General features: G+C 43.5%; 1 protein-coding gene across 17 annotated transcripts; it reads right to left on the bottom strand.

The window, feature by feature from the left end:
• Window positions 1-1,461: 1,461 nt before the first annotated feature.
• ATG13 (autophagy related 13) lies at window positions 1,462-25,209 on the bottom strand. 17 transcript variants are annotated; one of them, XM_075754546.1, is made up of 19 exons: window positions 24,746-25,207; window positions 19,166-19,247; window positions 18,272-18,352; window positions 17,515-17,634; window positions 17,037-17,083; window positions 16,343-16,483; window positions 15,244-15,284; window positions 14,610-14,706; window positions 14,166-14,264; window positions 13,336-13,426; window positions 10,843-10,941; window positions 9,633-9,743; window positions 8,376-8,509; window positions 7,131-7,248; window positions 6,312-6,389; window positions 5,892-6,008; window positions 5,302-5,430; window positions 4,968-5,085; window positions 1,462-4,540 (listed from the first exon to the last, which is right to left on the bottom strand). In XM_075754546.1, exons 2-18 carry the CDS (start codon window positions 19,232-19,234, stop codon window positions 4,993-4,995), a joined length of 1,665 nt encoding a protein of 554 aa, XP_075610661.1. In that variant the 5' UTR covers window positions 19,235-19,247; window positions 24,746-25,207; the 3' UTR covers window positions 1,462-4,540; window positions 4,968-4,992. The 17 variants fall into 17 exon arrangements, with proteins under 17 accessions (XP_075610661.1, XP_075610664.1, XP_075610662.1 ...); XM_075754549.1 differs by having other exon boundaries at window positions 9,633-9,716; XM_075754547.1 differs by lacking the exon at window positions 24,746-25,207 and adding an exon at window positions 23,963-24,093.
• Window positions 25,210-25,612: the final 403 nt, after the last annotated feature.

The raw sequence follows: 25,612 nt of genomic DNA, 5'->3' as shown, positions 1-25,612 counted from the left end.
CTCAAAGGAGCTTGGGAGCAGGTGGATCTGTCCCGACAGGGTGCTGTAGGTGGCAGGATGTACGCTGTGCACAACCACATGGACAGTACTTAACACAGCGTAAACAACGTTGCGCTGGATGTTTTTTCATGTGTAGCTGCCCTGTGGCCTTAAGGACGTTATTCTGAGAACGCTTTTTTTAAATATGTACAGTATGCTGACAATTGGATGGTATTCGATTGTTCATGACCTTGGTGATTAAGCAGCCTTCTATGACTGTTTACTTTTTCACTTATTTGCTGATGGTTTTTCCAATCCCTTGTTTTACTGGTGACATAGTGAAGAGGGTAGACACTGAAGGTCCTGCAGAAAGGCCCACATCCCACAGGATGGTTTATGTGTTTGTCAGCAATTCATCTCTCCCCACATTGTGCAGTGTTTAAGTGCATGACATGATACAAATACACACACGCCCACATGTAATGTAGATAGATCAGCATCTATAAGGTTGCAATGGGTTACTCAGTTTACTGTGTTACCTCCTGAAGATAAGATTAAGAAAGATTGCTTTTAATATTTATCCTTGTTCCCCAAGCTGGAATATTTCCCTTCATAGAAGCTTCCACTGTACACAGTCATTTTTTTTTTTTTCCCCATTCCTGCCATTTTATCCACTGTCTCTTCTTTATAATCAGACACCCTTTACACTGCACCTTAAATCAGCAGCTGTTATAGTTACACCTAGATTTTTACTATCTTGTCTTTCCTTTAAAGGGAAGGTGTAGGCACCTTGCATGGCATCGTATATTATACAGGGTTAACTTTAAGCAGTACTAGAATGCAGCTGTTAAGTTTGGTTATCAGATAGACATGAACTACACGGTGCAAGCAGCATGCTCTTTCACCAGTATTTCTTGCTGCTGGGATACACACACTAATTCTTTCCACATCTTATTAGTCTCTTCTAACTCTTCTTAGTCTTTTCTGACTCTTCTGTCAGATCAAAACATTCCCACGCTCCTTTTAAGTATGTAGTAGCAGCTAAGTACAATGCAAATTCTGCTGGGTGGTTGGGGTTGTTTTTTTTTTTTTTTCTTTCCTCCTTTTCCCACCCCTTTCTTTTGGAGACAGTAGTTCAGCTGGGGTGGGACATGCAGCTAATTCTGTTTCCCACTCACTGGGGAGGTCACCAGGGCCAAACACTGTGTGACTGTTCCTCATGCCTGCATTTGGGGCCAGCCAGGCACCCATTCTGTCTTTTCCTCACTATCCTTCATCCTGTAAGGCAGTCTCACCAGCATCCTGCTGCCTAGTCCAAATGTAATGCACCGGTGCATTTTACCCCCCTCTGTTGGAGGCAGCAACCTGCTCTGTCCTGCACTCGCTGACAGGCAGCTCTGACCATGCCCTGTCCTGGAGGAGAAGGACCGAGAGGTTGGTCCCAGACCTGTCAGTACACACACAGAAAAGCACAAAACAGCATTGCTTACATAAAAGTTTTATTGGAAATTCTTTGAATACTTGAAGTACACTGGAGACTATTTCCAAAACAATACAATTTAGGAGCCTTCCCCTTCACCCAAAGTATCTGTAAATCAGCAGCTACGTACATACTGTCCTTAATATAGAATTGAGCAAACAGCTGCTAAAATAAACAGCCTTTGTAACACAATCTGTGGCAGGCCACAGCAGCAGCAGCTGGATCTTTCCTGAAGCGGAGCATTTGTGCAGTAGTCAGAGAACACAGAGCCTAGATGTAGCAACTACGTGTTGAAGCTGAGGAATGCCCAGAAGAGAGGCACGTAACTCAGCCCTAGAGAATCTCTTTATTGCTATGGCCATCCAGCTCAACACTAGCAGCTTATATAGGTGAATTTCCAGCCTTTTGAAGTAGAAAAAAAATGTGCCACACTGATGTTCTGCCTTATGAGATGTGGGAGCTGTAGCCATGTTAGGAACTGCATCAACAAATGAGAACAAGCATTGGGCCCAGGGGACCTTCTGGACAGGATTACCATGAACGGCCTGCTTTCTGCCAACTCCGCAGCTTGTTGCTGTTAGAAGAGGACAGCAGTAGCACTAGCTACATGAAGTTCAACCTAGTCTGTTCTTCTCCATGAACAGAGTGTGGACCAGCACTTAACCCCACTTCTGCTGCTTTGCAGCCCGGCTCCTATCACTTCCCCAAGCACAGCGTGTATGTTAAGAGAAAGGTGACAGCAACCACCTGTCTGAGAGCTACTTCCTACAAGGTGGCAGAGACCAACTTCCTCAGCAAAGGTCCACTAATTCCTTGTGTTCCTGCACCCTTCTGCAACACTTTCCACCCGTAAAACAAGGTGGCTCTGGCTGCAGGGATCAAGTATTTGTTAAAGCCCATGTAACTTAAGCCCTCTTGTGAGCTGTTTATCTTGGAAGCTTTCTTAAATGTTTGTGCATCTTATTTGCAAGAACTAAGCAATTTCTTTGTGAGGTTGCTGAAAACTTGAATTGGTTGAGTTAGCTAAAAAGGTTCTGGTGGGTAGCTTTCCTTCAACATAGCTCTAACCTAGAGTTTTAGAGCTCACGTGGTCTCCCACAGAACACATCACCCAACAAAAAAAGCTAGTAATGTTCAAAGCATTGCGTTGCTCTGACCTTACAGTAAGCTCTATTCTGAACTTGGTTCCTTGCTCTAACAGTGGCACTGAAATAGTGTTCTAGAGAGGAGGTGGGGTTGCCCTGTCAGCTGCTAGCAATCTGCTTTCAATTAAGAATGCAGCTAAGTTGAAGAAGCTGCCACATTGCACTAACTCGAAGGCTGGTTACTCAGCTACTCTAAGGAAATTAAGACAGTTCCTCACTACTGAGGCAACACAACCCCAATTCTGAAGGACGAAAAAAAAAAAAGTGTTTTAGGACAGTAAGGGGTCTTGCAGTTGCTCACTCTAGTTACACATGGGAGGAGGAGAGAGAACCACCTGAAGACCTAAATTATCTAAGTTTCTGATTAGTGTCAGTTTCTTCTCCGATCCTTACATCAGGCAAAAGACAGGCAACAGCCAAATCAACCACAGAGCACTGCCAGCCAGTCACACTCTTGATAGCCAGATCATTACAAAAATAAAATTTCAGCTAATCAAAAGCCAGCTGATTAAAAAGTACCATAAGCTCCCACAAAATGTGCTTCTTTAAAGAAGCTGCCTCCTGAATGGCTGAAGAACACTGCAAATTCATCCATGCCTATCAGAATACAGCTTTTAACCAAGTCCCTGCCACTCCACTACACTGATGTGTGCGTTTCATTCTATCAGTGGGCCCTGACTGGATGTAATGGACACATAGTCCCCAAAACAGAGCATTATATTAGAATAATCAAGTCTGTCTTAGAAAATAAGTATATCTTGGATATTTTCCTGCAAAGAGAGACCAGTCTCACTGGCCAGGGTTCCATGGCACACTTGCTGTCTGCAGTGATCCAGGGCAGAATGACCCGCACTACTACGTGAAAACAGAACATCTTTTAAATATAGGTTTCTTTAAAAGCAATAAATATTTCTTGATTCTTAAGATCATCTATTAACCATAAAGCAGGAAGGTTTGCAAGGGTTAGAGGAAAGAATCTTGGACTAAGACTCCTAGTTACATAACCCTAAAGAAATAGGATTCCTAGTATTTACAGTTACATTTCAAAAGCAGAGACTATGAATTCAGCATCATCACAGCTGCTGCGTGCAGGCTTGCCAACAGTCAACACTGGTAAACTCAGCATGGCTGAGTATCGGTACACTCGGGAAGGAAATGTGGAACGCGCTTCTATAGTTTTATTCCTGCTTATCAGCTGGCATAACAGAAGGCCTCACGTGTGTAGAGACCCAGTTCCTTAGAAGCAGGAAAACAAAGGTAACTTGTATTACACAGGTCCCAAAGCTGATGTCACTCCCTGGGCTCCAGGCACTCACGCTGAAGTCAGGATGAAATGCCCCGTTCTGCGGAATGGATGTCCTGGACTTAAAACTGTTGAATCTGCTGAACTCACAGACCTTGGAAATGAGCCAAAGCTTTCTATGCTCTAACAGGATCAGAGACTGTAGGAAAAAGTCTGTTAGCAAGAAGCTACACGGAGGGAACTTACACCATAGGACCTCTGGAGGAAGCATATGGCAACTTTTCACAAAGCCCCTCCACACAGAACAGAGGATGAAGAGAAAATAAGTTTCATACACTGGAGTTTGACTTCCCGTGTCCCTACTGAAGTCTTAAGTTCAAAACTGACTGTGAGCAGGAAAAGCAGTCCAGAACTATGTGGTGGTGTAGTTGAGGAAAATCAGCAGATGAGCTGTATCTGCTGTTGAAGAGAGCAATCAAAGAAAGCTCACTTGATGGAAGGAACTAGTCAAAGTGAGACAAAAGGCAGAGCAGGGGCGACAGAGATACTTGTTGATATCATTCTCCAGGATGCCTTCATGAGGAAGAACTGCTGCAGCAAAACTGGAAAACAGCTTCACTGCAAGGTTTCTACAAAGGCGTCAAACTCTTTGACATTTTTCTCGTGGACTGCCAGCTTCTCTGGTAATGAGTCCTGGAAGGGCAAAGAAGGGTGTAGATCAGGGCCCATTCACGGCAGATAAAAGGAAGCTTTCAACACACACTTTAAGGCAAAAATTCTTTTTCTGAGTCATGCAACCCCTCTCCACTGCTCCGGGCTCCCCCTCCCACATGCACAAAACCAGGCGTCCTCTAGCAGCATCCAGCAAGTGACCCTGAGAAGGGCACTCTGCCCAGCGTGTGTTTGTTCTGCAGGAACAGTAGGTGCACTGGGGCCTCGCCTTGTGCAATTCCTGCCACCAGCTGCAGCACAAAAACCTGCTCATGTCACTGCCTTCATCAAGCTGCTTGAAGCTCTCAGCCTTCAGTATTCATTTTTCCCCACAGTATGTTACAATGCCTGGGAGCTCAATGTAGCACTCACCCAGACGTGACTTTCACCAGCTACACCAGAATTTTACCTCTGCTCAGGCTGCAAGATCAGGCCTAGCTTGCCACTAAGTTTGACACGTTAGACGTACAATTACTCTTGGCGGTTTGAATGACAGCCACGGCAAGCATGCGGCAGCAGCTTTCAGCCTGAAGATAGACACACCAGGCTGAGTGTGCCACTCACACCAAAGGCTCAGGTGTGCCACTAACAAATTTGCATTTGTCTGGAACATCGTATTAGTGAGGGAACCCTTTTGGTAGGGTCTCTCTTCTGAAGAGACTCAACTTTTTTCAAACTAGTAATAGGGAGAGCATTATAAAGAACACACGATTTCCACAAACAGAAATTTCAGGGTTCCATACCAAATCCTCTGCCATGGACTGCGCTCCAATGTCAATGGAGAGGCTGCTGAGTTGAGGGGGGTTCTGAAACTCACGGTAAAACGTCCCCAGGTCCATTGGAAGAATGTCATCTTTTGAAAATGCTGGTTTCTAGAATCAAAGATACTGTTGTTAATTCCCATCCAGAGACATTGGCTTCCCTTCTGCCATAATCTCAGGTGAAGTAATTACCTGCTATCAGTAAACATCTTGGCATTACAACTGTTTCTGTAATAATGCAGATTAAATAACTGAAGGGGAGCCAAGACTTATGCTTGCCTGAGCACTTGGAAGAGCGCACTTCCTTGGGATCTGGCTCCTTTAGGGATTAGAGAGGACACCAAGCGCAGGTGTTGGCAGGGAACTGAAAAGAGTATTTAATTTGTAGCTGTTGGTTCCAAGTATCAGTGTCTTTGCAGTTTTGGAACTGTCAAGCTCTAGTTTGGAACTGTGAATCATGGGTCTCTACCACCCCCACTGAAAACTGCTCTTACATCACTTGCTGTTGTACCAGCACCTGAAGCCCAACTAAGATGCAGCTGTTATGTGAGAGCACTGATGAGGGCACTTACAAAGTCAATCATAACAAAGTCATCGTGGGTGTTCCCTGTGCTGCTGCCACTGGAGCCCTCCGAGTGTAAGCTGCCTTGTAGAGGAGATTCAGTGTCTGGGGAGTCAGGAGGATTGACCTGCCCAAGAAATCAAAGACGGTGAGTACTGATCTTATGATCACATCTGTCTGTGTATTTTGACAGTGTGGGGGCAGTGAGGAGGTTGGACAGTAAACGTGGGCTACAGCAGGGGCAGCAAATGCATACTGCTTGCATATCTAAAGAGCCCAAGACTCAGCATGGGAGATTTCTTGAAACCAAACAAATATGAGTAACTAGTTCTTTCCTCAAAACCCAAAGTGTATTCAAGGTAGGGAATAGCATGGGTGTTGCACAAGGGATGCTGAGAAGGCACATATTATACCTCTGGAAGAGGCTTACCATGGGGTCGTTATCTTCCAGCTCAACATTCTTGGGAGCAAACATGGCAAAAGGAATGTCTAAGTTGGCCATGGTCACCTGAGGAGATTCAGCAAACAGAATTTCACTAAGATGCTCTGCTTACCCAGCACAGAAAAGGATATTGAAAGTCTCTGTCAGGCCTGCTAAAAATTGCCTAAGGTCCTGTCAGCAGTTATGCAGGAGGCTGACAATCTCATTTAAAAGGCATAAAATAGAGAGGCTGTACTCAGCTGACCTAATATAGATACATACCCTGCAGTGCGACTGCTTATATGTGTCTTGTATAATACAGGCAAGGATTAACAAATTGCTACAAATTCAAACAATTCCCCTTCATCCATCCAAAAGGCCTAGAAGAGGGCTTAAAATTTAAGAGCAGCCCTAGGAACTGCACAGATCACTAAGCTGCCCTAGCTGAGCTCAAATGCTTGCTTACTTGTGATGAACTGGTCTGCTGCACGTCCCTTCAGGGAAGGGAGGCAGCCTTCCTCAGCTGCCTACCAGCATCCCCAGTTTATGAGCCTGTGGTAGTGGCAGATCATTGTGAGACCCCAAGTGGAGTAGCAAGTCTTCCATACCCAAAAAGGGTGTTGGCAAAGCAGGGCAAATTCAGTGGCTGACGCATCCCCAAAAGGATTTCATGAAAAACAAGCCTGTGACGAGGGAAATGCAGCAGGCAGGAATATGCACCCTCGGTCTCTGGGGTTGCCCTGGCATTGCGGTGCTTTTTGCCCCTCTGTGTCGGAATAGATGGGAGAAGCAAGGTATTGTGGTGCCCTGAGATCTACTGCGAGTTACCTGGTTAATGGGTTTGTTGACAAAAGCTCCCACCTTCCGGATAAAGATGGTCTCCAAAAGGTCACGTGGGGAGCCACACTTCCCTTCGCTGCTGTTTGATACCGTTTCTGTGTCCTCGCTGGATGAGGAAAATAGACTTAATTAGTGACTCATGGCACAAACAACATAGAAAAATCACATGCTTTACAAGACTCCTTCATTTTTTTGGGGTTTACGCCTTGTATTGGAAGAAGGACAACAGAAACCTCTTTCCTTGTACCATATCTTCTTCCTCAGTCATGAGTACAAAAGGGGAGTGCGACACTTGTGGAATCAGATTTTTGTTTTAAGCTGGACAAAAACTATTTAGTTGGATGAAAAGTTGCTGCCAACTGAAATAGGCTTTTCTTTTTGGAGATGGACTTTTAACTTCAGAATGTGCATGTTCACAGCAATTCCTGCTCATCACTACTATTTTTTCAGTATTACAGTAGTCACAAATCTGTCAGGAGGTGAGGGCAAGAACCAGAATTATATCTGTCACTCAGGTTACAAATGCAGCAGTCTAATACATCACAACAGCCACTGCCACTATGATTAATTCATAATGGCTATTAGTTATTTCTACTATGGGTATTCAGAACTTTAAATAAAAAAAAAAAAGGTTGAGTCTTCTGGCAAGAGGAAAGTGCTGGTGCAACTATAATTTTGGTTTCCTCATAGCAAAATATCTGCTTAAGATATTTGACTTGGAACTATGTGACCTTAAGAGACATCACAAGAAATAAATATGGTGACCAAAATAAAGATTTAATTAGCTGAGAGGAAGGTGACTTAGGACTGTTTGAGGTTGCATTGTTTCCTTTTAAGTAACTTTGTGCCTAAAGTTTCTTAATAAAATAGTGATTTGTGCTAACTACAACTGGTTTTGGTAACAATTCACATTAAGTCTCTGGAGAACTTAGGATTCACTTGTGAACTCAGTTCATCTTGTTGTTTTACGATCAGCAAAAACAGTAGAGAGATTAAAAAAATAAAATTGATAATAAAGTTGACATGACAGAAGTTGCAAGGTTGTTAGTGAGTGGCAGGTGTAAGTAGATGGGTGAGATCATTGGAGAAAGAAAGCTGCTAGTTGTTTTGTGGGATGGAAAGACAGTAGTTATGCTACAAACAATAGATAAAAAGGGGGAAACCAAAAAGTTTTATCTCGACAGGATTATAAATGGGCTAGCACAAGTGGTGGATCATCTAAAACCAACCTACCTACTAGAAGGAGTAGCTGCTGAGTAGTGGACTCCATCCAGTGGGGTGCACATCCTCTCTTGGTCAGCTTGAGTGCCATGTGCTGGCTGGCTAGGAATTGGGGGAACTCCCCCTTCTTTGCCTGGACCAATCAACTGAGATGGAGAGGAACAGTCAAGTTAGAGATCTCAAAAGCAGGCCAACACCACAGTGCAATACAGAACAGGTTCCGTCATACTGGGACTAAGTTGTGGAGTTTTTGGCATGTGACTGGGCTCTAGCCCCCGAGAGGCTGAGAGGTGTCAAGTAGAAGGTGATCACAACAATACAAACTTTTTTTTTTTTTTTTTTTAATTCCCTTCCTACTCTACTCCTCTCCACTTCAGGCCTGTTTTACACTGCAGAGCTCTCTGGCCATAGGTCCTCTGCTTCAAGAAGAGGAGGGGGCGGGGGGGAAAAATTATATCCTTTTGCTATGACCTCATTGCTCTCTACAGCTTCCTGAGGAAGGGAAGTGGAGAGGGAGGTGCTGATCTCTTCTCCCTGGGATCCAGTGATAGGACATGTGCGAATGGCTAAAAGCTGCACCAAAGGAGTTTCAGACTGGACATAAGGAAGCATTTCTTTACCAAGAGGGTGGTCAGACACCGGAACAGGCTTCCTAGAGAGGTGGTCGATGCCCCAAGCCTGTCAGTGTTTAAGAGGCATTTGGACAATATGCTTTAACAGTTGGTCAGCCCTGAAGTGGTCAGGCAGTTGGACTAGATGATCATTGTAGGTCCATTCCAACTGAAATAGTCTAGTGTATTCTACCATCACTGTGTCAGGAGAACTCTGGTGTAGCAGCAACATCACAGGCAGAAAAAGACTTCTGTCAACTTTATTTGTCCGATGAATGGATGCAAATATGCCAATATGGACTGTCAGTGTATCCTCGGTCTAGGCTACAGTGCTGTGCTTGGACAGCTACAGGGGCAGCAGCTCTGTAAGAACAGCCAAAGTCTGGGATCAGTGACACCCTGGTGCAGGCAAACAGGTCTGGTGCCTGCTCTCTTGGCATAGTTTTTCCATGGGACCCCTACCCCAGTAAAGCCAGGGATGGTGAGGAGCTATTTCCCAGCTCCTGTGCAAGTTGTGCTTTCTCTATACTTTACATTCTTTTCATTCCTGACGGACAGGATACCAATGCATGCACTAGTTTCAAGGCCTCTCTCAGATGTACAAGTGACACAAATGGTTGCAAATACCAGCCACGCTTGTTCTACCCTCTACAAGTACCTGGTGAGGGTGTGCAGTGTTCAAGCCACCAGCAAAGAGTACAGGATACCCCGTGTCAGCTGATCCAACTCCCAGGGCAGCAGGCTGATAGGAAAGACGAGAGCTGGAAAGCTAAGAAAGAAGAGAAAAAAAACAAGAAGGGCAAAGGGAGAGGAGAGAGGAAGGGGAAGGGAAATGCCCCACAGTCTGAATAATCATCAGTCACTGAAGAAGGAACAGGAAAAGTCAGAGGCACAGCATTTCAGGCTGGCAGAAGGATGCTAGACTTTCATTGGAATCAATAATGAAGGTTATTACTCTAAAGGTTCTTACTGCAGGGGACTAAGTCTGGGCCTTGAAAAGAACACAAGACCGGTTTCCTACACACATAGGAGGAGGCTGTGCAAGGTATGACTGACATCCAGTCACAGGGAAGCTCTGCTCAACAGGCCTGTTCCACATACTGGAAAAATCACAAATACCATCATCAAATTACTAAAGAGTTAATATTGAATATTTTTTCCCCAATGCAATTGCATTATCAACTGTTTGAACCCATTCCCATTGCACATTAAAAGAGCTGATCTTCAAGGCCTGTTCAAATAGTTTCAGCCAAAGAATACAGAGTCCCATAAATGTGCTAGGTAGAGAACTTGGAAAGCTAACCCTTGTGGGATTGCTTTAGCAATGAAGTGCTGGAAGCAGTGAAACCCAGGAAAGTTCCTTGCACACCCAGGTAGGTATCTAGCTGGTAAGATTAAAACTTTTCTGGTTTAGCTTGCTTGACCTCAAGAGGAACACTTCTTTCAGAGCTCTGTGTGTGAAACTCCAGCAGGCCAATGCTGACATCACTTACAGGGGTCTGAATGATGACCAGAGCTTTTAGTCACTGGAGGCTAGTTAAGCTGAAAGGAGTGCTAATGACTGTGCAGGTTGCAGGGACACTGGCTGTTAAAACACTCAGCACTGTGCCTTACTACTTGTGTCTTCCACTAACAATCCTTGCAACAGTTGTCTATTTAGGGGTGCTTGTCCTGTCTTTGGGAGACCTTCATATGCAAAAGCATTTAAAGCAGCCGGTCTCAATAACCTGCCTGGCCCATTTTGTGTTCACCAGCCTTTCCCCTGCACAACAAACATTCCACATTGTCAAATTTGTATTTTCCTGTATTTGTTCTGTCACACTAGAACTATATGTGGCCATGTATAGCATATTCTATTGACAACTCACTTGATGTGAAAAGGCCAGTCCCATCACTGGGACCTTCAAGGTGTCCGTCACCACAGGAGGAGGGGTCTGAAAATGTGCCTTTGTAACAGTAAAAACACACTGTGCACAGACACAGACACACAGAGGAAACAAGGAAAAGAGAAAGAGTGAGAGAGGGGGAGAGAGGAAGAGAGAGAGAGAAGGACTTCAGAGAAGAACTATAAAGAGTTGGATGAACTGAATGCTAGTGAAGAGGTTTTGGCTGCAGCAGCCACACCTACACATAGAGCAGAAGTCTCAGTATTGCCAGAAGCACACTAATTTTGTAAAGAATTTACTGTTTTCCAATCTCAGTGAACTCAACACAGGTAATATTTTAGACTCCAGTGAACACTGACAGAAAGTAACTGCCAGAGACTCTGTTCCACAGCTAATTACAATTGGTACCAGCCAATTACCAAGGACAAAGCTGAGTGGATGCCAGAAAAAGCCAAGAGTGTACATTCTGAAAAAAATATAAATTATATGTATTTCAATACTCTCCATCCATACATATTCCTAATGTTCCAGCATCCTGAGGGATCGTATCTTGGCAGGTCTGTGCTGCGCCCTCAGAATAAAGGGGACCCAGACTAAGGTGCAATTTAAACACACTGATGTGAAGAGAGAACTGTCAACAGGAGCAATGTTCCAGAAGTAAACGCTGCCTCACAGAGGGTACTAATGCAAAAAGGACAATCCCATACCTTCTCCCAGTCATTTTCTTACCAACAGTCTTCAATTTCATTTCTGGGTATTACCCATGGCCAGACTTTCTCCTGAATTTTGGGCTACTCTGTGACCCACACAGACATGCTATGCTACCTCACAGGGAGAAGGTAACACCTATTGCCTTGTATCATGCAGGTTAGGCCTTGATTCTACTGGGAAGGCAGGCAGAGATCTGGACAATTTGCCTACAGAACCGCACAATTCCCAGTATTTTCTTACACATTAAGTTATATATAGAAAGAAATTAACCTTTTTTTCCCCCTTCTAATTTACTTTAGAGACCACTCTGCCAAGACAACCTTACAATTCTAACTGTGGTAACAAAGACTGGCAGTTGCTTTACAAATAAGCGCACAGCATATGGCAACTATGAGCCACAGGAAGAGCAAGAATGTAGGCTTATACTTAATGTGAATCCTCAAGGTTCATCTGTTTTCATAAAGCTTTTCCTTTCAGTGACAGCAAAGCCTTATGTCCCCTGGGGAAATGTCAACTTCAATGTTTTTAGATACACTATTACTGTTAAGTAACACTGGCATGAGCAAGCCAGTGGAAGTCTCCTTATGAAACCTTTTGCATTTAACCCATTTTGTGAAAAGGCAGGACACAGCTAGCCCACAAACTCGTCTCCTGAGCTGTGTATTGCAGAATAAGAAAAGCTTTATTCCATCAGACTTACCGTGAGTGCTGGCTGGTTAGGTCAACATTGCCTGATGCCCTGTCACCCAAAATCCACTTGGTGCAAAAATGCTTCCTAAGAAAAGCTCATTTCTAGCTCATTTATACAGTAGAATACATTCTGCTAAACCAGTCATGCTAATTCCTCTGAAGCAGTGGAAAGACCCAAAGCAAATTCTTTCATTTTGGAACAGCATTCCAATTATACTTCATTCTATATTTTACATTGACAGCAAAATAGATTTAGAGTCTTTATATTGTCTTTAAAGATCAGTAGAGCCATCTGCTTGGCTGGACAACAAGGCAGGACATTCCTGAATATTTAAAGCTATAGGACAACTGCAAATCCGGCCAAGTCTTCAAAATACAGAATTACGGAGTCACATATATAAGGACAGTAAAAGGAGGAGGAATTGGAGTTTCTGGTTTTTGCTATTCAGAAGGAAACATATGTATTTATTTTAAAATTGGAACTTAAATGAAATTTGCATGAGTAGGTGGAAGTACAGAGCATTAAGTCCCTAGTTCAATACTATGACCCAATTTCTTTGCTGATACTTATTCCTGCTGCCCCAACTAGTTTTAGATGGTTCAACAAATAAAGCTTTTGTCTTTTTCCTGCTTTCCATTCTGCAATGCAGAAAATATGACTGTGCTATAAGCATTTTCCTGATATTTCGGTGTTTCTTTCTCAATGTCAGTCTGTTACCTCTACTTACGCTGCCTGGCATCAATCTCTTGAATTCCTCTTCTTGCAGTATCGGTATGTGAATATGTCAGTACTCTGCTATCCTCTTCAAGCACATCTCAGCCCAGCTACAGGAGCCGGTTCTCTTAATCTTTCTCAGTAACTCAGTCTTTCTAGTCCCTTAGCATTTTGTTGAAATTAGTATCTAACTAGGTTCTAGGTTTTACTCAGAGTGTAGCTACATAAATAACCCACACATTAAATTTTAATTAGCAGCAGGAGGTTGCCTGTTTGCACAGTAGTTGATGTAGGAGTATGCACACTATCCTAACAGTGATTGTTCTATCTAGGAGTAAAAAGAGCCTGGTTTCTCTTACCTGAGATGGAGGAGAGGTGGAAAAAGATGTGGTACACACTTCTTGGGAATCTTCTACTGAGGGGTATACTGCACCATTGTCCTCACCAGCTCTAAAGCAGCAAGAAAAGAAAAGCTTTCTAACTGGAAATATTCCTTCAAACAAACAAACAGTAAAACACACTGGGACAAACACTGCAGGGAGGTAGAGAGTATTTCAGTGGAGTTGAAAGGAGAATTATGAAGGGCTCTCATTTACTTGGCAGAACTGAGGAAAATAAGTTAAGAAAACTTTAATTTTCCTCAGGCGCTCTTCTTCTACCCCCAAATAGAAACACTTCCCTTTGTTTTTTTAACTAAAGGTTTTATTATACCAGCTAATGCTACTGGCCTTGCTGTTTACAGAACCATTGCCAAATAATACCACTGGTCCCAATCTGAGTGCCCTCACGTGCATTTTAGAGAAGACAAACCTCATCTACAAAGATAAATTGAACTCTGCTCTTTCCCCAGTGGAAATATCTGGAGATGTGTGCCTCTGGACACGTAGTTCTACAGCAGGATTACCTGTTACACTTTCAAATTCCCAAAGGCAGCCAAGGTTAAACATCCTTTGTATCCAGGTGCTGCTGTAAGGAATTTGGGAAAATACTGGGGCTTGCTACACTCAGACTTTTGGATGTGAGGAGAAAAATGTCACCCTTCCTCATATGCTCAAGCATATCAATATGATTGACACTAACCCTTCAGTCTCCCTTCCCATGCAGTCAGGAAATAATGGAAAAGGCTCTGTATTTGGGCATAATTGATGCCTTCACCATGGCCCAGGACTTCAACTCAGTATTTCCTCACCTGTAATTGCAGGGATGCATGGGTGAAGAGCTGGGATAGGGACGGTCCACAAAGTGATCAATGATAATCCCCATGATAGGAGGGGTCCTCTCAAACTGCCTGCAAAGCAACAAGCAATGGTGTTATTGGCTTTTTCTCTCTACTCTCATCCCAATTCATGGTGCCTTCACAGAAAACCCTTCTGTTAATGGGACTGGAGCATCTTTACAATTCAGCCCTGCAACTCCAAGTATGCATCAACAATTTGGAGTTCTAGAGTCTGGCTCAGGGCTACTCAAATACTCCACTTGCTGCAAGACTTAAGCATGAAAGAGGGTATTCTCCATGAAAGAGAATCTCAGCAGGAAAGGATAAGCAAAAGGGAAAGATTTAGGAGCTCATAATATGAGGGGTTTAATAATACATTATTGTAAAACAGTTTTTGGTACAATCATATTTTCTCACCTGGTTGACATGAAAGCAAGGTTGATTCTGTAGGCACAAGACAAAGTGATGGTGCCCACCGGGGTACCCACTGTCCCAACACGGACTGTCTGGAAACCTGTAAGGTTAAGGAATGATTATTAGTTCCACTGATTATTTATGTTCCATACTTTTCTATTCTGAGGTTACATTATCTTATTTCTATAGTGTTTCCATTATCCCTTGCAATCTGAACTCCAAAGGCACATACAGAACCCATGACAAAACAGCAGCATGAGGTTGCCTTGCTGGTAGGCTTCATCTACAGGACTTCTGATGTTGCTTCCTTATCTTGGTCTAAAATATTGCTTTGAAATGCCTCTTGTTCCTGAGTAGATCATGATCTTTACCAGTCCTGCCCCTTATCAACATACTTCCATATTCTTATTTCAGTTGCAGATCACTAGAGTCAAACTGTCATTGACTCTAGATTTTGTCAAAGTACCACCATTATACCTGTCACCTTATGACAAGACCCTTCACTGGTAGAACCAGATAAAAAGCATATGGTAAACCTCAGACTTAATTTTCCTAATGGCACTCAGGAATAGTAATAAATGGCTAGCCAGTATGGAAAACAGTTCTGCTCTAGTTTGTGTGTGTTGCCCAATCATACCTTCTCCCAAGCCACTCAGTTGCACTTCACCAAAATATATCCTGCAGGAAAAGGAAAAAGAAATGGTATTAGGTCTGTTGGGGCCATAATGCTATACATATCCTTATTCCTTATTTAATTTTATGAGTTGAAAGGCTGAAACTACTTTTCCTCTTTAGAAAAAAAAAACGCAAATGACAAAAAGAAGTGGCTAGAATGCCCATCTCAAAAAACCTTCCAGCTACTTCTGAGGAAGACATGTCATGTAAAAAGAAAAAGGAAGAGAAAATGGTAGTCTAATCAAAAATTTCTCTATAAGTATTTTAAGCCTCTGTGGCAAGTCTAAAGTTCAGAGCAGAAATGTGAAGTGATAGAAACTTCATGGACAGGTCTGAGTCTAAAAGCTGATACTCATCACACAACATAAAAGATTAACTGTGTTGTAAAGAGACCTGTTCTTAAGTACATGCCAAACCAGCACTGGAGGCAAAAATAAAGGAATGGCTGGGATTTCTCTTTAAGTTCTCAGCTGTGCAAATGATAACAAACCTGAGATTTAGAATCATCTGAATTAGCTATGCAAACATGTCAAAGACTTTCTCAAAGCCAAAAACAAAGACCGGAAGGTGATAACCATGACCCACAAGCTAGTCAGATCTCACAGGCTAAACAGAGTTGAACTCAGTATTTGGATGAATAAATGGCAAGAACTACAGGAGGCAGAGCTGAGGATGCTTCTTTAAAGTGGACAAGCAGAGAGAGTCTGAATCTATACTGCAAAAGTATGCATTGCAGTTATGTGCAATGTAGACAGGCATTTATCAAATATGGGCCAGACAATGAACAACTGGATGCTAACAAGGAATTTAACCAGTGCTTGCTTGCATGTAGAATTTTTGTACTCTTCTCAACATGGTAGAACAATACTTCACAGCCTGTGCTTAGTTTTTCTTTCAATGGCTCAGATGGAGACTATAATAGTTAAATCGGTAGTAGTTAAATCCAAAGAATTTGAATTTGTGATTGCTCATCCCTTTTTACCATATTTGCAGCTGCACTGTGCAAGTCTAGAGTCTCTGCTGTTTGTATTTCAAATGGGGAATTTCATATTCTGCTTTACCTGTACAATATTACATATTCATGGCCTTGTTTCCTTGAGAGTCTGTAGGCTGGAGTTACCCTGGTTATAGCAAGCAAAGACTTCAGCAATAGAGACAGCCTGTTGTATACGGTGTATGAAACTTTGATTTCTTTGTCACACCTATAGAACACAAAGGGAAAAAATTTAGTCTTTTGTTCCCAACTAAGTTGTTTTGGTTTTGTTTGTTTCAATTTTTTTAAAATCAAAATTAGTCTGGATAATTGTTTAATGTCAGTTTTATTGCCAAAATGATAAAACAATGCCCCAGTGTGGCTACCTGTTACTGACCAACCAGCTAAGAGTCCTACTTCAATCTAGTCATCTGTTGTAGAAGTAATTGCTGAAAAATGCCATGCAGCCTTCTACTAGAAAGAAACATCTTTTCAGTATTAAAACCATTTGCCATTATAAAGTATATAAATTCTTGTATCTGAGGAAGCATACTAGTTGTAATGGAAGAATGAAGAAGGAATAAAATTACTTGTCCATTTTCTTGACACCAATATTAAACAGTTTGACTGCTGCACTAGACAAAGAGGGGACTTCCCTCTGAAGTGTTCCAGGCCACGCAGCCAATATGTGCTCATTCATCCCCATGGACTGAGCACACTTCCCCATTTCATCAGCTAAAACAAACACATGCACACAAAGAAAGGGTGAAGAACGCACTTACTTTTCATTCATTTCTAGACACCAAATTTCCAGCTCCATGGAGTCCCCCTGGATCAGAGAAAGGATGGCAAACAAAGCCTCATTTCAGAACACAAACCTTTTCACATCTCATTAACGATCAGCAACAGCCACACCTCTCAATGAAGATGTTTCTCCCGGCTCTCACTTTCTTGTAATGCAACAATAGAAAAAGGTGCCCTGGAAGTCCCACTGCACAATTAGATCACCTGAGGGAAGACCTTCCTCAAAACGGATAAGCTCTTTATGGTCTAAGAAACTAAATTTTGCTGCTCTATCATTTGTGTGTTTGGCCTCAGATATTTGCAGTGAGTTGCTTCTCTTAAACAATATGTTTCTTTTCATCAGCATACTGCCTAACTTCATAAATGAAGATATTTTTACATTGTCTTGGACGAAAGGGCAGGAGACTTAAGATTCAAGTAAAAAAAATATGGCATCTCTTTTGACTCAGTTCTCACCTCTGAGGTTTTGAGAGAAATCTCCACGCACATAGACCGTCCAACAGCAGGTAGTTGTCCTGCCAGGGCTTTCTTTGCTTCATGAGTAACCTCTGGTATATCTTTGATGGCCAAATTGAACTGCAGAATGAAAGAGATTATTCCATTTTTTTATTTCTTTGAAAAACTGCCTAATGGTACACTGGAGACAGGCTCATAGACCCATATATAACATACTAGGTCAGTGTCCACTGAAATATTTATGAAACAGAAAATTCCCAGATGGGCTCAGGCTTTACATATTTGAAGACATTTCTTTGGCTAATTCAAATGTTTTTCTTGATCCTGCCATAAAAATCATGTTCCTTTTTCCTCACTTGAGTCCTGTTTTCACCCAAAGAGTATACTGAGTCTCTTCAATTTTAATAAAGCTCATTACTTACGAAGTCCTGAATTGCAGAGTTGCAAACTTCAGACAGAAAAGAACTCATCACCCCACCCCCAGCAGATGTTGGAAATGCACCTTAGCTGTCAGGAATTGCTGAGAGGTATCATTTACCTCTCCTCTAATCAGCCCTTAAGAGCCCAGAGTGACATGTTGCATGTCAACAACAACAAAAAAAACACCTCACCACCAATGAGCGTAATTGGCTATAGTAGTTATTCTATGAATAGTTATTATAGTCTGCACAAGACTATAACGACTACATTGTGTTCTCAACACACACACACAAAACCCCCAACAGTTATGGAGCCGCTTTAAAAAACGTGACTTTACCCAGTCAGAGCCTGTTGGGGAGGATGATGATCGGGTACAGATTTTCTCTCCAAGTCGGGCCTGGACAATTACTTGTACCGTCTGGAACAGAAAGGAAAAGATACACACTCATGTTTTGAGCTCAGCAGAGCCCTCAGTCCAGAACCTGAGCTAGTGAAATCCCAAGTCAAAAAAAATGAAAGGACTGACCAGGATGTAGAGAAGTAGAGTTTGCTATGCTAATCTTCAGATGTAATCAGCTTCAGTTATTACATATAGCAGGTAAACATATTTCAGACAGAAAATCATTTTAAGCTAACCTTTCTTGGTAATAGCATGAAGTGACCGAGTCAATTTTGTGATCAGGAGTTGCACAGTTTTCAGCAATACTGAAACAAAATTTACAACTCTATCCTGAAACTGGACACACAAAAGTCAAGTGAATCTGTACAATTATAACATAGTCATTGTCAGAGTATCTACTTGTATCTATGCACCAAGCAAGGCCAAATTTTATAATTACATATCAACATAATTCAAAAGAACATTATGGTATTATTTGCTTTTGGATGCAATATAAAAATTTAGATAGGCTGAAAAGAAAGAGTGGAATCCAACAGAAGATACTACCTAATAGCTGGATGGTTAGATGTGTTGATAGGACCCCAAAGCTAACAGAGGTGTGAAGTGCCTATAACTGATTCTACAGCAGGACACTTCTGGGGGAAGGAAGAGGATTTGAAGGTAGAAAAAAGGGAAAAAGAGGTTTCTCTAGTTATTCTTGGGAATCTCCTAAATTTGCCATCAGCTTTTCTTGCTTTGGTCTTGAGCAAAACCAAAAAAAACCCAAAACAACCCAAACTCCAACCCTGTTACGCAGCAAGTATGGCATTTGCCCACAGGAGAAAAAGTTACCTTTAAAGCAAAAAATTTGATGAACTTGTCCAGGTCCTTCCTGTCCTGGGAACTGAGATCAGTGTCCATTGCATATGGCAATCTGAAATATAGCACAGGCATGGGAATGAATTCTTCCTTTAGGTTTCTGTTTCTACTTCAAGATTTCAAAATTATTTTGCCATTAGAGGCTACCTCTAATGATAAGCACCATGATAAGAATCTGTCAAGATTCTAACATGCTCAGAACTTTGGGGGGTGGGTGTGAGGTATAAAGGCGCATCAATGGTTTATCTGGTCAGTACAAAAGATACTAAAAAAGAAACAACAAAGGGGGCTCACAATTAAAACTGGGTGCAAGTTCTCCAATTTTGCTAGCTTAATTAAAAAAACAAAACAAACCCCAAAACACCCCAACACCACACTGACTGGATTCTGTACCAAGCTATCCATACATGGCAGTCTCTTCTTCAAAAATAATGTATCTTCAGTTATCAGCACTGGTCAAAACCAAGCCAAATTGTTTTCTTGAGCCTGAAATTCCATAAAGAGCATTCCAGCAGTATTTCAGCAGATACTGAAATCTATATAATAAACCATTGCTGGAATGGGCTACACCGCTTCTTTACTTCCAAGAAGTTGTACTTGAAGTAAACCTGTACAGCTACAAATCACCTGCAACCAACTGAAAATATACATTTTTGCCAAGGGATAGACCAAAATTCTCTGTTCGCTTCTCTTGAAAGCTCTGACAACAAATACTTAGCTCCCACATTCACACTGCCTTGTTTTTCAAAATACGATTGTTTCTAGCGATACAATGAACTTGCACAGCCCCTGAAGGGAGGCAGGCCAAGGCACTAATCAGATTTGTGCCACCATCATGTCACATGGCCTGGGACAAATCAGAATTTTTCTATCTCTTAGTTTCTTCACATGTAAGTTAATAATCATATAGAGACCATGGGGAGGAATGCCTTAATTAGCAGCATTAATTGTACTTTTTGCTCACAAGCCTTCAAAGTGTTAATTCACTCAATTCCTGCTACTGTTTTTGTTTTGAGACAGCTAATCACCCTGAAGCAGCTTGTCAAACATCACATATTTACGGAACGTGCTGCTCATCACAGAAACATTGGCGGTCTAAGGTCAGTGAGCACGAGCAGCTGCCGTGCACAAGGTTACTCTACTCAGTGTTCAATCTTTAAGCAAAGACTGAACTTGCAGCAAGGTACACTATTTATACAAATTAAGGCTTAGCAGGACAAAGGGGCTAATAGCCCTGTTCACACAGAAAATATCATATAATCTTTAATGACAACATACATCCAGAACTTATGTTTAAAATATTTCACTTCATAGCAGTAAATATGTATTTTAAGTAATGCTTTAGGAACATCATCCAAGAATGGCTGCTAGATAAGAGTACTGCAATTTATAGAGCATTTTATAGAGAAGAGTGCTGCTTTCTGAATGACTCAATAAAAAGAAAGCTGGACATATAATATGGTTCAAAGTTTCCAGGCTATATTCATACTGCATCTCCTAGCACTGTACTGTTCTCATTACAAATTATAATTTAATTTGAGAACTAACACCACAAGCAATTCAGCATCAGATACATTATCAAATTATCCTTTGGATATTTTAACCTCCTCATCAAAAGTATTATACTTTCTTTCACTGCCTTTACCTCCACTAGACAGAGATTACAGATCTTTTCTACTGTGGGGGAGGATGCAAAAGGAAGTCAGCACTTAAACTGCTAGATGTTTAATCCATGCAGCACGCTAACTTAACAAAAATAAGCTTTTAGTATAGACACTTCCCACTACAAAAAAAAAAAAAAGAAAGAAAAAAAAAGGTGAGAATGACCTGTTGTTATTCTTTTAACTTAACTAAGTAAAGCACTGTAAGGGTGAGATCTACAACAAAATCTGGCTGATGTGGGCAATAAAATACTGCATTAAAAAAATAAATCTTTTCCTCAGCGAAGAGAATGCTGACATTTAAATACCAAGAGACATCAAATTAGCTTTTAATGTGAAAAGAAGTGAGAGGGTATTTCTATGCGACCCCTGGAGAATGGTGCAAGGAAGTATATATATCCTTATGCTGTAGGAGAGCTGTCAAATAACACACCTACATATTTGCCTTATGGGGTTGGAAAATAATTTTGGTGTCTACTATTTCAGGAAATTTGGGAACTAATGGAAGGCATTAGGCTCACTGGTCTGTTAGGAAAAGAAACAAAACAGATCATCAGCAAGATTCTCTGTGCAGTACAGGAATTGGTTCTAATGACTATATACCCAAGTATCTCTAGAGAGGAGAGAAACAGCCACCAGAGCCATGTCTTAGATTCAAGGTTCAAAGAATGAGAGCTTCACAGTTCTGCCCTGCTGCAGCAGAATTGGGATTCTTCCTGCAAGACCTCAAACTATCTGTAACATTCATGAAATGTTTGGAGATTCATACGCTTACCTCTGAAGCTCCAAATGCCAGCGATAGTTGACTCAACAAAGCCTAAAGCAGAGCAGAAAGTATTGGGCAAGGTTTCCTATCAGGAATCTGTAATTTCAGGGGGAAACTGGGACCTTGGAACTTAGCTCCTGACATGTCTAAGGGCTGTCATCTGACAACCACCATCTCATTTTTGCAGGAGGGCCTATGGTGATTACCTGAGATCTGCTAAGGCTTTGAACAGTATTTACCTTTAGAATCATTCTGGATAAGAGTCAAGACGGGCCTGGAATTACAGCAAACATTTTATTTACAAAAATGCCTCGGTACCCTCAGGTTAGCTGATACCAGCTGACCCAAACAGGAAGGAAATTCTTTAAACTTAGTTCCACCAAATTCATTCAACTTTGCAGGTCCTCTAGGTTGCAACGCCAGCACGGTGCCTTGTTAAGTGCCAGTATCTGGGCATATGCTTAGCTCAAGGAAGACGCTGTCTAATTTTACACTGAATAACAGCTAGAAGGAAATAAACTTTGGTCTAGGTTAGAAACCCACAGATGACTGATTCCCCCTCAACCAAGTAATCCCTTACGTAAACTGATACCTCACTGCTTTAGTCTTACACATAGGCTGTTCACAGGTAAAAACAAGCATCTTCGCCACATGGCTTTTTGCTTTGTCTCCCTCTTCCTGCAACATCCATTTTCATTCTATTGCCTTTATTTATATGTCTTTGTCTCCACTTTCCTCTAAGCAGAAATGTCAGAGACAGATGTTCAAAGAACTGCCAGACATGGCCCTTTTGACATAACTTTATTCTCTCTCACAAGGTTACAGGGCAGAGAAGAACACTAGGCTTATCCAACGGTTTAACATCTAAGCATTGTGCCTCATACGCTCTGGTATTTATACTCTCTTCTCTAAGGAGCACACATCAGTGTAAGCTGATGGCACCCTATTTGCATGATGCAACCAACTGCAAGAGCCCTCCCCTTCATGAAACTACAGCTACCAGCATGCCATGCTCCAGTCTGACAGCAGCGGCCCCGCTGCCTGCAGGTACCTGTAACCTGAGCACACAACAGGTGCACAGTGACACCTGGGCATACTTACATGTGTTTCATACGTGGGAATTTAGCGTGCATGTCTATTTGACACGCACTTACATAAATGGGAAAGGAGCAGAAGCACCCGACACATACCAGACTTTATTATTACTGCTGGGGAAAGTTCATACAGACTGCTTCCATCGCCTCCCTCCTCTGAGATTTCACTGAGCCATGGCTGCTACAACTTAAAGTCATCATGCTTTCCTTTCAAACAGATATTTACCAACGCAAAATAACTACTCATGGTTCCTACCCCAGAGCGAAATTAAAATGACCAGAGGGAAGAAAGAAGGGCTGTCGCTGTACAGAGAGGACTGTGGACAGCTCTCATCCCAGCTCTACGTTCCTGGTTACCTGACTGTGCCCTGCAGACCAGGCTCCTTGTCCCTACCACTCTTCCAGAGCTTCTTTGGTAATCCAGGACCCAAATCCAATCTCTGAGGATGTCCTGTGTGAAGCTCCAGAAAAGCCTCGTTGAATCATGCAGGTAAACAAGAAGCACATGGAAGTTTTTCAAGCTTTTAATAGAGTGCCTTTGATAAATAGACTTGACTGCCAAGAAAGCTTTCCTAGAACATCCCCTTCAATGACCAAGAAGCTTCACTGCAAGCAGGTATTTTGAGCACATTAATAAGCAACTATAAAAAGATCTCCATAAAGACAGTGCTCTGTTTCAAGGCTGGGCCTACAAGTCAAATTCCAGTATCCTACAATTACTTAAAATTAATCTCCATTTTGCCTTCTTAGTAGGTTAGTCAGAAACCTGGGGAGAAGGAGGGAACAGTTCTAACTTTTAAGGTATGCCACTCTCATTCTTTAAAGTTTATGGATTCTAGCAGAAAAACTGTTTCACATAATAAAAATATTCTGATGAAATCAAAGGCTCTGTAGTTCACTATATGGTTAAGTTTTGACTGATAAAGAGGCAATTTTTCCTGCTGATCAGGAAACAGGCTTACTTCATAACCGATAAATGACTTAGGAAGTATCTACTACAGCCAGCTCCACTGGCTGAAAAACAAAATTAAGTAATTCCTGTTGACCAGCAGTGACATTCTGTACTTCCCTAAGGTCTAAAAATTCTGTCAGTTCAAAGGTCCATCCTCTCATTGTGTTTGTCAGGCTGAAGTATACAGACTAAACCAGAATCTGCTTCTACATACCCTGTACTACAACCACCAATATAATCACCAGGTCTCAATTTTTGTATGAATGTAAGTTCAAAAAAGTTGAGATTATACACTACCATTTAAACAAAATAAGGTGATCCTGTATGATCCTTCTGGACATTTAAATACGGCCTGGCTCATCGAATGGCTTATTTCTTGCCACAAGAAGGAGGGTTCCACCAGGTCAGGCCACTCCTGCAGTAATTTGGAGATGCTCTAAACTTCATTTGCATAGCCAACTAATTTTCAGCTAAGGCAGTAATTTAGTGTGTTTTTCCCCTTTACAATGTGCCTAGTCATGCGACTTTTGAGCTTTGTTAGGCAGTTTGTAGGCTTAGTCCAAAGTGTCACCTTTTCTACCATTTCAGACGGGGAAGGTGTCTCTGCTCCCACCGAATGGATGGGAATGACTCCGGCAGTAGCCTGACAGCCACAGCTCTAACAGGGAATCAAGCTGCGATGATTTGCAAACCCCTGATCCTTCCTGACAGCAAACTCACATGTTACAGGAAAACTATGCAATAAACCATGGGGTCTGAAGTTCTACATGTTTCTAACGGGCTCTGAAGCATTTTGAGTTGAAAAGACACCACTTGGAGAGATTTCAGCGGGCCACATCCTTCCCAGTCTCCACTGACAGTCACCAGCCTTTAGGAAAGCAAAGCCAAGGGGCATCGGCACGGCTGCAGCAAACCCTGACTTCAGCGAGCAGCGAAGCAAAACTAAAAAGGAGACACGAAGCCGCAGCCAAAGGCTAAAGACCCACGTCCCGATCCCCTCCCCTCGAAGAGCCGCCCGCAGGCTCCCGGAGCTCCCACCCCCTGCGCGGCCCTCCCCGGCCCCCGGCCCGGCCCCGGTACCTGTGCGGGGGCGGCAGTGCTGGCGGCGCGGCGGCTCATCCCGCGCCGAGGCCCGGCTGCCCGAGGGGGGCCCGCCGCCCCGCTCCCCCCGCCGTGCCCCGGCGTCTCCTCAGCGCCCCGCCCGGGCACGGGGGGGGGGGTCCCCGCTGCCCTGGGCCCGCTACCTGCGCCTCCAAGCCCCAAGGGCCCTGCGGCTGCCCTGGGGCTCCGGCCGGCGCCCCTCCTCCGCCTACTCCTTGGTTCCGGACCCCGGCGCCCGGACCGGTGGGGGTCTCGCAGCCGGCCGGCTCCGCTGCGGCTCGCCGCGGGTATCAGCGCCTGTGGAGGTACGGGGCCGGTGGTGGGGGGTCGAGCTGCCGCTGCCCTCAGAGCCGCGGCCTACGCCGCGCCGCCGCCGCCATCACCGCCGCCGCTGCTGTTTGTTTTCATCCGCTGCGGGCGGGGGGAGGGAGGGAAGGAAGGAGGTGCCTGGGTGTCCGCGGCGGCACTTTCCACGCGGAGCCGCCGCTCCCCGCCCACCCGCGCCGCCCCAGGCCGGCAGGGGAGGCAGCCGGAACCGGGATAAGAGAGGAAGCGCTCGCCGCTGGTCTTGCTGGTAGCCCTGCTGCTGTGGCGAATCTGCCGCGGCGAACGTGGGGGCTCCGGCGTGGTGGTGGTAACGGCCGCGGGCTCCTCGGGGGCGGGGGGCCGCCTGGAAGCGACCGCAGGCCGGTAAGGGCCGGGTCGGGCGCTGCCGGCGCGGTCACTCCGCTGCCCCTCAGCGCGCAGGGGTGTCCGGCAAGGGCAGGGCCCGTCGGGCCTGTTTCACCCGCCCAGCAGCGGCGTGGGGGGGAGGGCACACACGGCTACCGGCGGTTCGTGTCTCTG

Source organism: Balearica regulorum, chromosome 5, assembly GCF_011004875.1.
Source record: "Balearica regulorum gibbericeps isolate bBalReg1 chromosome 5, bBalReg1.pri, whole genome shotgun sequence".
In the NCBI taxonomy this organism is placed as follows: domain Eukaryota; kingdom Metazoa; phylum Chordata; class Aves; order Gruiformes; family Gruidae; genus Balearica; species Balearica regulorum.
Note: the sequence above shows the minus strand (reverse complement) of the source record. Positions and strands in the feature narration are given on the sequence as shown.